General features: G+C 46.2%; 1 protein-coding gene across 1 annotated transcript in view; it reads right to left on the bottom strand.

Moving 5' to 3' along the window:
- LOC126534060 (uncharacterized) overlaps positions 1-16,891 on the bottom strand; it is a 29,486-nt gene that overhangs the window by 12,378 nt on the left and 217 nt on the right. Inside the window, exons 2-3 of the mRNA XM_050181293.2 lie at positions 3,094-3,230; positions 2,949-3,022 (exon numbers count right to left, since the gene is read on the bottom strand). Coding sequence (XP_050037250.1) covers positions 2,949-3,022; positions 3,094-3,230 — 211 coding nt within the window. The remainder of the gene's footprint in view (positions 1-2,948; positions 3,023-3,093; positions 3,231-16,891) is intronic.

The following is a 16,891-nucleotide window of genomic DNA, read 5'->3' as shown; positions in this document are numbered from 1 at the left end:
CTTTTTTGTCCATAAGTTTTTTAATAAAAATGTAATGAGTGCAGTGAACGCAGGGTCTTTTGCACAGGAATTTCTAGGCGACGTGGCATACTTTGCCGTCAAAAGCGTGTGTTTGAGAAATCTAAACACCAAAAATGATTTAGTTCACCTCGTTATTGGTACCTCGGTCTAGTGACATCTTAATGCACTCTTACCTTCTTATACATATTGAAAATTGCACATAATTCGAGACATTCATAATCAAGTTTCAAAGATCAATTGAGGCAATTTGAGACTGTGCATCCCGCTAGATGGATGGATGGATGGCATGAGCGTCCTCCTTGGAACTTGGAGCTTGGTGGGTTGCGCCACCAAGCTCTCGTTATGTTATTGTTATAAACCTAAACCTGTGTTAAAAAAGAAAAAAAAAAGACCCACGATGAATTCCCATAACCAAAGTTTCTGAACCCGTATTGTGAACTTTGTTCTTGTACGCCTCTGTTGTCTGTCGTTTCCCTAATTTTGTTCCACCAATCTTCCAATCGACTTCTACTAATCTCTACTGCGGACGTCATTTACTTTACCCCTGGTCTCGCTGAACCTAAGGGCTTCAAGGGCCCCAGTGATTCCTAAATCGACCACAGGGCAGTGGCCCATTCTAATAATAACATAATAATAAAATCTGCACATTCTAATACAACATGCTCCATTGTTTCCCTAGTTTTACCGCAGCAAGCCCATGCTTCTTCTTACCTTCTTATATCTCACTTTATAGGTGCGTGTTGTAAGGCATGCCGATCTCGCTTCGAAAAGTAATGAGCTTCCCTTTGAGATTTCACGAATTGTTTCTTTCCTGATTTCGTTTTTTTTCCCTCTTAAGTAGTTACTCATGGCAGGTTTCTTTTCCATTGCCGCAACCCATGACACAATTTCAGCCTCTCTTACTTTCCGCTTGACGTTCTTTGTCGCTGTGTTGCTCACCCTACAGGCCGCAGACTTGCTGGTAAGCTTCCTAATTCTTTTCCTCCACTGTGAATCAATGTTTTTAATGTACAGATACTTCAACACTCTCGCAGCCCATTTACTTTCTTCGATATTCCTCAGTCGTTCTGCATAATTAATTTTACTGTGAGCCTTCCTCAGTTCGAAGCTTGTCCAGCCCATATCACCTTGCATGGCTTCATTTGTAGTCTTCCCGTGAGCGTCCAATTCGAGGCGTCACACTGACCTTCGGTTGCCATCGAGCCCTGGTTGTACCGCTGATTTGAAGCAAACGACCTCACTTCCAAAGGCAAGTACTGGAACCATTACACCTTTCCACATATCCGTGAGCCTTATTCGACACTGTGCGTCTCGCTGTGCGCCAGACGGCAGCGCCCCCTAATTAAGCCAGAGATAAAGTTTCAGTGATATTATGCCGGGGCTAATCCTGACCCGATACACAGCCGCGCATGCCTCCCAATCAAAGCGTGCCCTATCAGCACCTGCGGCGACTGGCTGAGTCGTTTGATTTCAAAGTTGCTCGCGCTTTTCGTCAAGGCGCGTAAGTACGGAATCGCGCGGCCGCTTTTACTGCGCTCCCGCGTCGCTTGGTTTCGATATTGCCTGGATTTGGCGCTGCAATTGCAAGATAAATATCTGAAATTAGATGCTACTTTCAAGATTAAAAACAAAATTCGGGTGCGTTAAAGTGTGGTTTCCTTCGATTTCGTCATTTAAAGAACTGCCCATAAGACACTAATAACGAGGCAGTTATTAATCATTGTTAAGTGGGGTTCTGAAGCTCATGCTATTAGCTGCAAAGTATGTCAGCCTAGCCTAGAACTTGTCAGGAAAAAATACCACGTTCGCAGCCCCTTTACCTTTATTTAAATAAAATATCGTTATTGACTAAAGAGTGCCCTGTCTCTCTTTCAATATATATATATATATATCGTAAGAAGGCCACAAACCCTGACACCAAGACAACATAGGGGAAATTAGTTGTGCTTAATAAATGATAATAATCATAATAAACAAACGATAAATTAATGGGAATTAAAGTGGATGAAAAAACAACTTGCCGCAGGTGGGAACCGAAGCCACAACCTTCGCATTTCGCGTGCGATGCTCTAGCAATTGAACTACCGCGACGCCGTTTTCCCATCAACTTTCTTGGGTATTTATGAGTCCTAGTAGAACCCTGGGAGTGTTCGGTTCCCACCTGGGGCAAGTTGTTTTTTCATCCAGTTTATTTCCATTAATTTATCGCTTATTTATTTCATTTAGTAAGCGCAAGTAATTTCCTCTATGTTGTCCTTGGTGTCAGTGTTTGTTGGCTTGTTTTGATATGACTAAAGAACCAGGCCCCTCGGTTAACCCCCTTTCTTATGTATATATATATATATATATATATATATATATATATATATATATATATATATATATATATATATATATATATATATATATATATATATATATATATATATATATATGTCTTGTGTAAGTAATAAAAGATGTCAGTTTACATATATAGATGGTGTATCAAAGAAACACTTTATATCTAATGCTTTTACGAAATATTTAGGATTTAACAACAATAAGCAAGCACGACAAGAACAATTCTGCATCAAGAACGAAGGCAAAATGCACGTTGCGGGCCCAGGAAGTCCACAAGTAGCAGTTTATGTCGATTTCAAACTAAAACGCTCAGGCACTTCGATATACGAAAGAACAGAAGAATGTGGTATTGGATTGGTTGTATAAAAAAATAAAAGGTACCATATTGAAGTAGCCGTGAGTTGATTTTTAGATTTATTGATGATGTGTAATCTTCAATACCTAAACTCACAATATCATGTGAATGCAGTTGTCTGTGCTAGATAGCAAGCTATTCTCGGGTGAGATTTGTCGACGTCAGTGAAAAGAAACCTTCTGAATGCAAGGTATCGCGATATGAGTAAGTGGACATATGAATATAGCGATACCTTTGAAGCCGACGGACATCTCGTCGTTGAATTCTTCACTAAACTTTCCCATCATTTCTTTCGTAATCACAGTCCTACGATTGGGAAAAAAACATAATAGATAAATTTAGGGCAAAATTTGATGTTGTAAATAGAAAGATCGTACTTCTTCTTTCTTCTAAAATAGGACCGGTTGAAAAGAATCAGTTCGTTGGTCAAATTGTACATGACGACCACTTCGCAGAAACGTCTTTTGGCTGCGGTTGTATTGTATGTCCATATAGGTTCTGTCGTATTCAAAAACTGCAAAGAGTGAAAAGAAACTTTCAGATTGATCTCCTAAAATATTTTTTTTGTCACTCAGACCAAAATTTGTTTCCCGCTAATTCCTCAGCTATAGGCTTCGCGCCTAGACTCAAGTATCCAGAATAAGATTTGTCTATGTTGCGGTGTCTGAATTCTTTTACTGACGAGAACGTGAGACCAGAGCTTCGGATGCTTTTTGTGTTTCCTGTGCAAGAATTGAGCACCTGGTTTTGGAACACGTGGTACTGTTTTCGTTGCTTTGCATACTTCGCTACTGAAAGAATAGCAGCACATCACCACCACCACCACCACCACCACCACCACCACCACCACCACCACCACCACCATCACCACCACCACCACCTCCACAACCACCACCACCACCACCACCACCACCATCGTCATCATCATCATCATGGCTACGCCGACTGCAGGGCAAAGCCTCTCCCATACTTCTTCAATTATCCCGGTCATGTGCTAATTGTGGTCATGTTGTCCCTGCAAACTTCTTAGTCTCATCCGCCCACCTAACTTTCTGTCGCCCCCTGCTACGCTCCCCTCCTCTTGGAATCCACAACGTAACCGTCAATGACTATCGATTATCTTCCCTTCTAATTACATGTCCTGCCCAGGCCCACTTTTTTTTCATGATGTCAACTAAGATGTCATTAACTCGCGTTTGTTCCCTCACCCAAGCTGCTATCTTCTTATCCCCCTTAACGTTACTCTCATAATTATCGTTTCCAGAGCCCGTTGCGTCGTCCTCAGTTTAAGTATAGCCCTTTTCTTAAGCCTCCATGTTTATGCCCCGTATGCAAGTACTGGTAAAACATAGCTGTTATACACTTTTCTCTTTAGGGCTAATGGCAACCTGGTGTTCATGATGTGAGAGTGCCTGCCAAACGCACCACAGCCCATTTTTATTCTTCTGATTATTTCAGTCTCATGATCCGGATCCGCGGTCACTACCTGCCCTGAGTAGATGTATTCCCACGTACTGCGGTGCAATACTTTCGAGGCACGCTTGTATACCAATGGTTGCGCCTCTCTCCACTGAAAGACTCATCTGGAGTTCCTTACTAAAATACACAAATGATCGCTGTCGTTGTTGGTTGTGAGGGACGAGACGTCGCATTTTTATAGAAAAGCTGTGGCTTCGTGTCGTAAGATGAAGCGCTCCAAAACGTTATGTGCTTCTCGATATGTTATGCTGGAATGCGCAGCAAATTTTGCTGCAGTAGGGGATGCGGCGAAGCTAAATGGATTGCCGAAGGACCAATGTACGAAACTGCTCGATATGAATAGTGCCGATGTTCACCAAATAATGGATGCACAAGTAAAGCGTGTCCAGGTCTCCCGGAGAGATACGGCTTCATGCGCTCAACTTGCACGGTCTGCGGTGCATGCTGAGGGTGCTTCGAACAAGATGGCGTCTCAGCAACGATATCGTAAGTGACGTCGCTTGGCTCAACCAGCGCCAGCCTGGATAGCAGGCCTGTGCACTATACTTTATGACACTACGCTACCTGGACCAAAAGTTTCTTTGCCAAGCTCGGCGCGACCAAAGCGGTGACGTCGAAATCCTCGCGGCTTACTACGGAGCGTCCTCATTGAATTCCATGGCAGCCGAGCGAGGTAACATGACATCACCGATCGAAGTGTGCCGGTCTTGTGCAATCTAGGACAAGGCCGATCTAAATATGTCGCGATGCGTGAAAAGGAAAGCGTGCCAAAACCAATTGCCAGAGATATGAGTGAGTGGTGCACAATTGAAGCGCGACTTGGCAACGTGGGAGAAACACGGAAACTTGGAAACCTATGTAAGAAGAATGTTCGAAAATGTTTAATCCGAATACTGTCATACGAGCAAATATTTCGTTTCAAAAATTTTGGCTGTCTAAGATAACAAATATTTTTTTTTTCGGTTTACAGTTTATTAGTTCGTCTCTAGTGACCGCAAACAACCAGTAATTCTGAGGCAAGTAATTAGCTTGCCTGTGCAACCCAGCTATTATATCGTGTGAAATGGCGGTGCTCACTTGAACGCAGCGGTTTCGGGCGACTTTATTTCCTTTCGTGTTTGTTCAAAGTCTGGCGTACGCTTCACTTCAAATTTTGCCTGACGTAGCGGATGTAATTTACGGGCGAAATGTGTCTGTGCAGCCTTTTTGTTATCGCGCAAGTTCACATTGCGGCGTCCGACACGCTGTGTCTCGTCGTGACCAAAAAGAGGGAGCTCTCCGCGTAGAAACGTCGCGTTATATTCGTTCACTCTCCATGACGCAGGCTATGAGTGTTCAATATTCAGCAAAATTAGCAAGTGGAACGTTTTATAAATGATAACGTAGTGCGATGTGATTACGATGTGCGATGCGATGTGATTACGTCTGTGTTCTGTCCATTTTCCCTTTCGTCTACTCTAGCATTTTTTTGTCTTATATATTGGTTTCATTACTCTCCACTAATAAAAACGAAGTTGGTTTTGAAACCTCCGTGGCACTGTAATTTATTTCCATTCTATTATCTTACCTTCCTAAGGAACCAGCAGGAGAAATTGTCATCAATAACAACCCACGTTCACCTTGCGACATACGCCACTATATAGTTTAATGACACGCTGGCGCGTCACCTGAGGAAAGTCACAAGCTCGCCTCAGCCTCAGAAGAAAAATAGCTGCTGGCGTAACGGTCAAAATGTCGGACGCTAAAAAATTGGGACATTCGCGTCAAACAACATAACCTCTCGACGTCACTTCCATTTCCGAGTGTGACATTGCAATTTTCCTTTTATTTTTGTTTCACACAAGCCCCCCGACACACATATGGCGACGGTTCCCCGCGCCGCCAGTTTGGTGACAGACAGGTGGGCTCCAATGGAAGCTTCGCTAGCAGTGCACATATACCTTTATCTCGGAGGCATTGGAGAAGCGTCTCAATACGTTCGCTCGCCGGCGAGGAGTTCATAGCTCAAAGAACCGCTCAGAGGTGTTCAATCAGACGTTAATGCTTTTGCATTCACAATTCATAAATAGTGTTTAGGTGTCTTCGGATTTTTTAATGCGATAGCGTCAACGACCCGGTGTCGGCGCCAACGGTGGGCGTCCGGCAGTGGCGCCGACCATCTCGTGGGCGAAAAGTAATTCCGAACCACGCATAGTGAACCACGCAGGCCCTCCGCGTGGCGCAGAGGCTTTACTGAACTAATTGTATTTCTCGAAGTGAAATGCGTCAGATAAATTGGAAACTTTGACTTACCCACAACCTACAGACGCGATAGTGTAGGAGTGTAATGTGAATATATGAGAAAATATTATTCCGTTACGCGGAAACTTAAAGACAAGGCCCCTTTTCCGAGTTTCAGTTATACACAGAGCTCGGTTCTTTGCGACAACACCCTCCAGATGGCGCTCTTCTACGCGAATCCATAAACGAATCCACGTTCCACACAAGGGGCCGCGTTTCTACCAGAAAGCTCGCCTTCGTGCGTAGTTTCCTAGGTATACTTTGCGCCACAAAGTATACCTAGGAAATCTAAGCACCAACTTGCCCAAGAAGAAGTCCTTTCGTGCGCAGTGTTTGCCTCCCGCCTTTCCCAATACACATTACGGTTACATAAGCTGCAGTTGTCAGGAAGCGTGATAAGCAGTCAGGGATCTTTGAAGGCCATCGTGTTTCATTCTTAAAGGCGAAGCTTAAACGTACTTCAAATTATTTATAAGGCATTTCTGAGATTTGTCCTTGAATATGTACGCGTTCTCAGCGAGCAACATGCTATGCGAAACACCGCTAGATTACAAAGAATGCAGAATGCCGCGGCTCAGTTCGTCTTTGGAAACCAAGACAGAAGCTTCCACGCTACCCGTACAAAGAAAATAATTCTTGCGTATGCACAGCTTTCAGAAAACGATTTGTGAGTAGGATTGGTTGGACCCTTCAATTGCAGTGATTTCTCTGTTATTGAGTTGTTTCCGTTTTAAAACTGATTCAATTATCGGTATTTTTCTGCTTATTTTATTTAATTCTTTGTGGTTCTCAGTTGAATTTATATTTGTTGGTAATATATGTTTACCTTTTCAATTACCATAGCTTACATATTTTTACTTCTTTCATTTTGTGTAAACGATTATACTGTCCTACTTTGTCTGCCAATGTTATGTTGGCTGTCATCCTGTATCTTAAAATGTACATTTAACGGTTGAAGTAAAGCAATGAAGAGGGCTGGTTGGTGAACGTTCACCTACTGAGCGCAATATAACCATGAACATTTAACGGATATTAACACCCCGCCCCTGTAATGCCTCTGACGCGGTGGGCACATAATATATATATACATATATATATAAATGGGCAGTCAGTCCAAGCAACAAAAGTAAATAAAGCAAGCTGCTGTAGTAGGCGCAGAGACTCAGCTAGCGTTTAAAGGTCTTCTGGTCCGTAGGCCTTACACGTTCCGCAGAAGCTGCAGTTTTATCGGTACCACGTCTAGCAGCTTCACGACTGACCACATGACCCAAGTACTGAAGTTCTTCAAACCTAAAGTGTCGTTTTTCTGATTTTGACGAGGGTCCTTTAAAGCGCATGTCTTGAAGAAAAGAGAGGATCCACCTTAGCCGTTGCTCCAATATTGCCCAAAAGAACCATTGCGTCATCGCATTACACTAAGCAAGTCTTCCACTTGTGGCCAGAGATGATTGTCGCCATCAACGTCGGAAACGCGGCTGGGGATGAGCAGAAATCCAAGGGAGACCCTTGAATTCATACGTTCTTTCACAATTCATGCTCCAGACATTGAGGAGCAGCAGACCTTAAATGGGTCAAGCATTTCCAGGAGATTTCTTTTCTTTTTCGGCGTTATACTTGGGCGAACTTTGACGACGTATTGACGTCATCAGTTTGTGAAGCAAAGCAGTCTTCGGCATGGTCGATTTCGTCAAGTTATGCTACAGCGACGGCTGTACTTATCTGCCGGTGTTCGTTCGTGAAGCTTGTGAGCCGCACTTTTGCAGGTCTGTCTAATAAACTGACGATGTCATGAGTCATGGCCGCACAAGTGCAGTTCATGAGTCATGGCGGAGCACAAGTGCAGTTCTTTGTTCGGCGACGCCTTTTTCGTCGTTCTGTGCGTCGCCAGTAGCAGAAACAAGACTGCATGGGAGCAGTGGTTTGCAGACGTCCTCGGTGGCGACACGTAAGAGTCTGTGTTGTCCTTCAGCGCCATGGGTCGTGTCTTTACTAGTGGAGAAAGTTATCACTCCGTCACGCATGTTAACTGTGTCGCCATATCCCCGCTAGAATTCCATGCCTATGTGATGAATTTGAAGCATTCTGCTAAACCTAACAAACTGGTGGCAAAGAAACATATTGGTCCTTCCGTTGCGTTTTAAGCATCGTAAGTTTGTCTGCCGATGACACCGACGAAAAAAAAACTAAAGACTGGTAGCCCAATGATCGTTGATTAGTGCTGTACCATTTATTAGTCCTGTGAAGCTGGGGCGGCCTGAGAAGGTCCCTTCGGGCATATACTGTGACACGTGGGTGTTGGTGTTACTGTGTCATTCGCTTGGTAGCCAGTGGGTGACAGACAGTTTGCGTTGCTACATGCAATTAGTTAGAGGCACGACTTGCGAGATGGGTCGAGAAATGCCAACCCGCGTCGGAGTTTTTGACGCATGACTTCAGCGACAGAGTCAACTGGTAACTCCTTTGACGTCCCGCTTGCTTTGCAATCTTTTCGCTCACATCGCTTGCATCACTTGAGAGTGAGAATTTTCGTCGACGGCTGCCAGTACTGTGGCTGATACAGGCGCACCGCCAGTGAAGTGGTCATATTGTTGGTAGCGTTGCTTTAGCACTCGCTGGACTACTGCAGCCTCCATAATTTACTCGTCCACTGCTGTCGCTGTGCTAGGCACAAGTCCAGCAAAGAGCTTTTCTTTGACGTCACGCATGAGATGACTGAGCTTCATCGAATGGAACATGTTTAGATCCGCACGGCGAAACACAACGTGCCATGTCTTCCGCAAACTTCGTGACACTCTAATTTGGCTTTTGGATTCGAGTCTCAAGAAGGCTTTGTGCGTTATTCAGTTGATTCGCGTTTCCGAAGACCTCTAGTAACCGACGGTCAAATTCATCACAGTATGGCAAATGGTCGGATAAATTTCAAACCGCTATTGATACCATCAAGTGTGCCCTCGTGGCCGAGCCTGTGCTTTGTCATATCGACTACACCGTGCCTACTCTTCTACATAGTGACGCCAGCGGCCATGGTATCAGCGCTGTTGTTCTGCAACGTCAGGAAAATTCTTAGAAACGTGTGTTCGCATACGCAAGTCACACGCTGACAGCTGCAGAGAAAAAATTATACGATTACTGCACAAGTGTTTCTCGCCGTTGTTTGATCCGTACGAAAATTCGACCTTGTCTGCACGGCCGCCACTTTACCGTCGGTATAAATCACCACGCCTTATGCTGGTAGGCGACGCTAAATAATTTATCGGAGCGTCTCGATCGTTGGATACTTTGTTTATAAGGATACGGCTTCCAGGTCACCTACAAGTGTGAAAAAAGAAAGACCAGGACGCCGATGGTCTCTCTCGCTGTCTCCTACCACCGTCTTTGAACGCTTCGTTTTGTTATCACCTTCCATTACCGAATCTTAGGATGTGTCATCTGAGGTTGCTTCGCTCGCAGCTCTCGACCGGCTCACATCTTACCATCCTCCTACGTTCGCATCTTGCCGACGTAGTGACTCCTACTGCCCGTCCATTATGGAATCTCTCCGCGTAACATCCCGTCCACCCAATACTCGGCTTGCCGGCAATCAAAGAAATTCAAGAACCAAAATTCAGTGCTTTACCGATATGTGCTTCACCCCGAAGGACCCCAATGGGTGCCTGTCGCGCCCCCGATCACATCGAGCCCACATACGGAGACCTTTCATGACTATCCCACGGCCGGTCATCTTTGTTACCATAAAACCTGTGAGTTCATCCGCAATCGTTTCTCTTGGCCTAAACTTGCAACCAGCGTAGCGAAATACATGCTGCCCGTTCGCTGGGCCAGCACCAAAAGCGACTAAACATACCTCAGGTTGTACTGCTCCAACCTTTACCATGTCTGAAGTTCCTTTCGCCGTCGTTGGTATCGACCTGTGTGGACCACTACCCATATCAGATACCACTAAGCGACATATAGTCACAGCTCTAGACAACTTGACGTTGAAACAAACGCATCCCCAGCCGAGGTTGCGACCTTTTTCTTGGCAGCCATCTTTCTACGTCACGGAGCCTCGACATGTCCTTTCGAGTAACCGTGACAAGCGCTTTCCGTCGAAGCTCCTCCACGATGTCCTCCATGCGCCCAACACCAACCATAGAGAGACTTCCAACTACCACCTTTAAACAAACGGCCTTACAGAGAGTTTTCATCGCACGCTGTCCTACATGATATCAATGTATATAAACCCGGACCACACAAATGGCCTGTCATTCTGTCAGTTGTCTTGTTCGCTTACAACACTGCCGGGCAACACACTATGGGGTATTCTGCATTTATCTTAATGCACGGCAGTCAGCTCACCACTCTCAATGACGTCTCTTTCATGGATGCCCCGGCACACTCATCGACATCAGTGTGTGAGGAGATCGTTTCGCGCATTGTCCAGCGTCGCCTACGCGCTCGCAATAATACCGACGCCTGTGAACAAGATTGAAAAACTCGCTATGACGCACCTCACCCCGTGGTTTCCTTCCACCTTGGAGACGATGTCTTACTGAGGGCCCTTGTTGAGCCCCTGTGTGTTATGGGAAAGTCTCAATCACGTTTTATCGGAGCCTACATTTTTCTGAAACAAACTTCGCCAGTGAACTATCGGGTCACTCCCGTTGTCACGCCTTTGGACGGACGCTGCCGTTTCACAGAGATTTTGCATGTTTCACGTTAAAAACCTTTCATATGACGTTCACCGCCTTAATTAGCGGCTGGGTTTGGCTGCCTCCGCGCGAGGGGGACATATTGCGAGCATTATTTTCACCGACCATCTTCTGCATCTGTATATATTCAACATGGCCACGTCACTCTCGCCAGTGCGCGGCCCTGCTGAATAAAGCGTCGTGCTATAGCAGCTGCTTCGCAATATTTGCTGTTACGCGGATGTTGGGAGTATAGAAAGACTGTATTTACACGAGATACACAAGCAGAGTCAGTGTAGTTAAACATGGCTGACCAGCAACTACACGCAGCAGCCAGCGTCCTCTTCTTTTATCTTTGCGTAACACTACCCCCGGGTGCTGAAGCGCCGCCTCGGCGCATGGTAGGCGAATAATTGCGAGCGAAGTATGGCTTCAGCCGCGAAACGTGCAGATGTCAACAGGCATCGTAATCGAGGATGGATCAAATTTTAACGGCAATATCTCGTAATTGACACCGTTAACTTGACGTAGGACTTCCTAAGGCCGTGTGTGCCGAGAGAGAATCTTCCGGGAGGGGCCGCCCCGACGGCATGGCGACCAAAGGAGCACGCAAGCACCTGGGGCGAACTTAACATCGCGATGCCACCGGTCATAACGTACTTTTTGTTTATGCTGTGAAGCTAACAAACGAGATCGGGCGACTTGACGCGCCATGTGAACGCGATCGATGACTTCACGAGCGTACTGAGTTGCAACACGGGTCACAGAAGGGAGCATGTTGTGAAACAGCAATGTGAGGTCGCGATCATGCAAAGGATAAATGTGTGAATATTGTGCGGTGTCATGTCGAGACGAGTTATACGCGAATGTGACGTAGGTCAGCGTGGCGTCCCAGTCGCGGTGATCGTTGGATACGTACATCGACAGCATCTCTGTGAGTGACGTAATAGTTCTGCGGAAACCCTCAAGGTGAAGGGAATTAATTAATAAACGGAAAATTAGACATGCTCCCAATCGTAGCAATTTCTACAAAAGAAACCCATACGGGTTGCTCGATAGAAAAGCCTCGTAGTGGAAGAAAAAAAGTCAATGTTCGGTTGATACATTCCGCAAGGCCGTTTGTCTGTGCCTGATAGGCGGTGGACAGCTTGTACTCAGTAGCACAAGAGCGGAGGAGGTCGTCGGCAATTAGAGAAAAGAACGAGCGGCCGCATTTGTGTGTTAGTGAGTTACAGTACGCGAAGCCAGTGTCGTAGATAAATGGAGCGATGCGGTGAAGACAACTTAACATCGAGAGCGAATAGCTGGGCGGAAGAAGCTGACGACGAAGAATCGACGCGCGGAATATCCGACGCACCGTCAAAACAAAATGCTAAGAAGGAAGGATACATTAAGGGCCGTACACGGTGGCTGACGTAGAAGAAAATGAAGGAAGAAGAGATGAGGGAAAGACCCTAGAATGACGTGGTGGTGTTCGGACGCAAATGAGCACCGAGGAAGTCAGTGTCAGCCGGGAGCGGGAGTAAGCTGGCCGGGCCGGGGGCCCGACCTTCCAGACTGAACCTGGACTGCATGGCTTCCGGAGCTAGGACAAGGTCCCATCGCGTGACTGTAGTGAGCTGTCGTGCCACGGGCTCGAGCTTCCAGATTTCCACAGGCAGAACCTGGACTGCATAACCTACTGAGCTAGTTCAAGGTCCCATCGCGTGACAACCTAGAGTTCGATCAAGGATCGACCAGTGCCTCCCGTCGACGACGGCTCGGCGATCTTCACCTACGCGACCATGCGCCAGAACTGTTGGAGAGCCGCACCTCACTCTTAGTCTCTAGTCCTTGTGTATTCGGACACACCTCACAACTATAGGATTAGAATAGCGCTGACTTTGATTAATGAGAACTGCGTTTGTTATAAGCAGTGTAGAGTGCTCTTTATACTGTTGTTGTTTTCTATCCTTTGTTTGTGTGTTTTTTCGTTCCTCTTCCTATATGCAAATATACAAGCTTTAACTTCTGAAATCAAACGCTGTCATCCTTCATTTGAATAAAAAACATGGATAGCGATGTTATTTTAAGTCGCTTTCCGTAAACGAACCGTGACACGGCGATCTGTAACTTTAGATGTGCACGGTGGTGGAGAATGACGCCGTAGAGGAGAAAATCGACGATCTGTTGCGCAACTAGTCGGCAACCTCTTTGCGGTCCCATAGCGTTTCGCGTAATCAGAAGTGATGGCGATCCATTTATTCCCTCTGGTTGTCGTCGGGAAAGGGCCGAGCAGGTCAAGGTCTACACGAAAGAAAGGTTCAGATGGAACGTCAATTGGATGGAGTCGTCCGACTGGCGGCAGGGGAGGTTTCTTCCGGCGCTGACACAATTCGCAAGTTGCAACATAACGACGCCCAGAGCGGTAGGGACCCGGCCAGAAGAACTGGTGTCGTACACCGTCGTATGTACGCAAAACTCCAAGGTGTCCCGCCGTCGGTGCATCTTGAAGTTGTTCGAGAGCGATGGATCGCAGATGACGAGGAAGGACAAAGAGCAACTCATGGCCGTCGGAGTTGATATTGCAGTGGTAGAGGATGCCGTAATGCAGGGCAAGCATTCGGCACGTGCCGTCGGTGCTGCCAGAGTGCACTCCGGTGACGATGGACTGTAAGGATTCGTCGTGTTGTTGTTCAGCGCGCATGTCGTTCATGTCAGTAAAAGCCGTCACGCAGGTCACCGGATCATGCGCAGCAGGATCAGGAGGATCCACGGCGTGACGAGAGAGGCAGCCAGCGTTCTTGCGGAGGCGTCCAGACTTGTAACTGAGAAGAAATGAAAATTCTGGGAGCCGCAAACCCAGCGACCAAGCCGTCCTGTCGGGTCCCAGAGGGAAGACAGCCATCAGAGTGCATAGTGGTCTGTAGTGACCGACAAATATGGCCGGAACTTGGCGACAACTCAAACAAAAGCCAAGCACTCGCGCTCGCTGATGGAGTAACTTCTCTCGGCAGGTGACAGCAGGCGGATGGCGTAAGCCATCACACACTCAGTACCATTCTGTAGTTGGGTGAGAACAGCGCCGATGCCATGGCCGCTTGCGTCGGTGTGGATTTCGGACGGTTGAGACAGATTAAAGGGGGCAAGCATGGGAGGGGTGGTCATAAACCCGATAAGAGCGGCGAACGCGTGAGCGGGCTCCAGGCCCCATGAAAATATCGTGTTCCTTAGAAGATCTGTCAAAGACCGAGCAACGTCGGCGAAATTTTTGACAAAATGGCGAGAGTAAGAACACAGCCTGACGGAGCAGCCCACATCAGACGCAGAACATGGCACAGGGAAACTGCGAACGGCGCGAACTTTTTCTGGATCTGGTTGTACACCAGATGCGCCAAGGAGCTGTCCCAACACGGTAATCTGACAGCGCCCGCATTGACATTTAGTGGAGTTCGGTTGGAGGCCGGCTTTTCAGAACACCGCAAGAATGGCAGCGAGTCGCGTAAGGTGGCTGCCGAACGTGGAAGACAAAACAATAACGCTGTCAAGGTAAGAAAGACAGCTGGTCTACTTGTGGCATCGCAGAAGAGAGTCCAACATACGTTCAAGCGTCGCAGGAGCATTGCATATGCCAAAGGGCATGACATTGGACTGATATAAACCATGTGGTGTGTTGAAGGCCGTCTTCTCGCAGGCCATTTCATCAACTAAAATCTACCAGTAGCCGAATCGACAATCGATGGACGAGAAATATTTCGCTCCATGCAAGCAGACCAAGGCGTCATCGATGCGTGGTTGTAGTTAGACGTCTTTTCGCGTGATCTTGTTTAAGTGGCGGTAATCGACGCGAAAACGCCAGATACCATCATTTTTTTTTCACACGGACGACACGCAAAGTCCAAGAGCTGGGTGATGGTTCGATGACCCCTTTGCGGAGCATTTTGTCCACTTCTGATTGGGTGATTCGACGTTGAGTATGCGATATACGAAAGGGACGCTGACGAATAGGATTCGTGTCTCCAGTGTTTATGCGGGCTGAACAGCAGATGTTCGGCCTAAGGGCCTGTCGCCGAAATCAAAGATGTCACTGTACGATTCGAGCAGGATACTTATGTCGGTGGCCTGTGCAGCGGTCAGGTCAGGTGCAATTATTTTTGCGAAGTCATCCGTTAACGATTCAGAGCTGTGAGCTGCAATTGGCGCTAATAAACCACTTTCGGAATTCAGACTGACTGTCGCATTCGGAACTACTAGACTCGCTGGCCAAGAACATGCCGGCTGGTAGCACTTGAGGGCATAGGCTACAATTCAGAAGCGGTAGAACGACGTCGTTATTAGGAACCGTGACCAGCGTATGCGGAACAGCAACGTTCCTGTTCACAAGCACGTCCACGATAAAGAGAACATGCATTATGTAGAGTTAAAGGCGCGCCAGTTCTCTCTTGAACTGCATTTATCCACATGAAAAAAGAAAGAACTGAAAACAGAAATATCACGAACAAGTTGTCTGGAACATGTGGTTACTATGGGGCGGTGGAGAATGCAAACGTAAAGAACAAAGAACATATGTGTTCACCAGTGTTCATATGGGTTTGCGATAAACTGGGTACTTGTATTGCATTAAATATTCGAATCATTCAAAACCTAAAGCAGGGTCTGAAAGCGTCTTGAAGAAATATAGGGGAATTCTCACTAGACAGCTCCCTGCCACTGATTGAATCATTCTCGCGCAAACACAATGCCTTTTTGTCTGATTCATAACAGCGTGAACCAAAATTGTTTTGCGGGGCTCTAAGCAGTGCAGAGGGTCTGCCGTAGACGCGACAGACACAATCGTTCTGAAGTATGCTGTCAAGCAAATGTACTACTGTCCAGTTCTTAGCTAGGTTCTTGTAGCAATAAAACTACAAAGTTTTCCAGGTAGTAGATGCTCTGGAATTAGTCCGGACGAGCCGTTTTAAGTAAATCGCGTATTAATACAGCAGTGCACTACCTAGAAGCGATGTAAAATTATTGTGTTGGAATTTTTTAGAGCCATATAGGTTGTAGAGGTCGTAACAAGTATGTCCAACGACACGGGAGGGAGAAAAGAAATATGTGCAAGGAAGAGGAGCCTTAATGAAAGGGTTCATCTAGTGACTATTTTTCATAAATGCATCTGACTCGGCTACCGCTCCTTAAGAAAATAAAAAAAAGTTTGGAGAGACAGTAAGGCTAAAGAAATAAAGCCAACGGCAAAAAAACATTTTTTTTGCCGAAGTGCCACAAGAATACCCTGAGTGTTTTGGTCTACGTGAAGATGTAAGTGTTAATATATACTGATTTAGTTACGTCAAGATGTGCTTACCCATGGAGCTTAGCATATTCGACCATATTAAGATATGACTAAGGTGCAGCGCATTGAAATGCGTTTTGTAAACGGCTCGGTTGATGCTGTAAAATATGGTCTAAAAGCGTACAAGCTGGGTATATCTTAGACACCCTAATAAAAGGTAAGCTGAAAACTCGTGTAGCGGCTTTAGGGCACCATACGGCTAAGGCGGTTCGGCCTTCTTGGATTGAACCAATGCCTGAAGGATCACACCAAGGAAGGGGAAGTGCAGGGTTTTTAGAGTCAACCCTTAACGGCTAATGTGGTAGCAGATTTTCATTTAGATTGAATTTTAAGCACTTCGTAGAATTGCAAATATCGTCACCATTTCGCAGTATATTGTATGTATTACAGTTTTGTGCAGTTAACAATGCCCAAAGACCAAACGAATGGTAT

The sequence above is a fragment of the Dermacentor andersoni genome, chromosome 7 (genome assembly GCF_023375885.2).
Source record: "Dermacentor andersoni chromosome 7, qqDerAnde1_hic_scaffold, whole genome shotgun sequence".
In the NCBI taxonomy this organism is placed as follows: domain Eukaryota; kingdom Metazoa; phylum Arthropoda; class Arachnida; order Ixodida; family Ixodidae; genus Dermacentor; species Dermacentor andersoni.
This window is presented reverse-complemented; position numbering and strand designations above follow the sequence as displayed.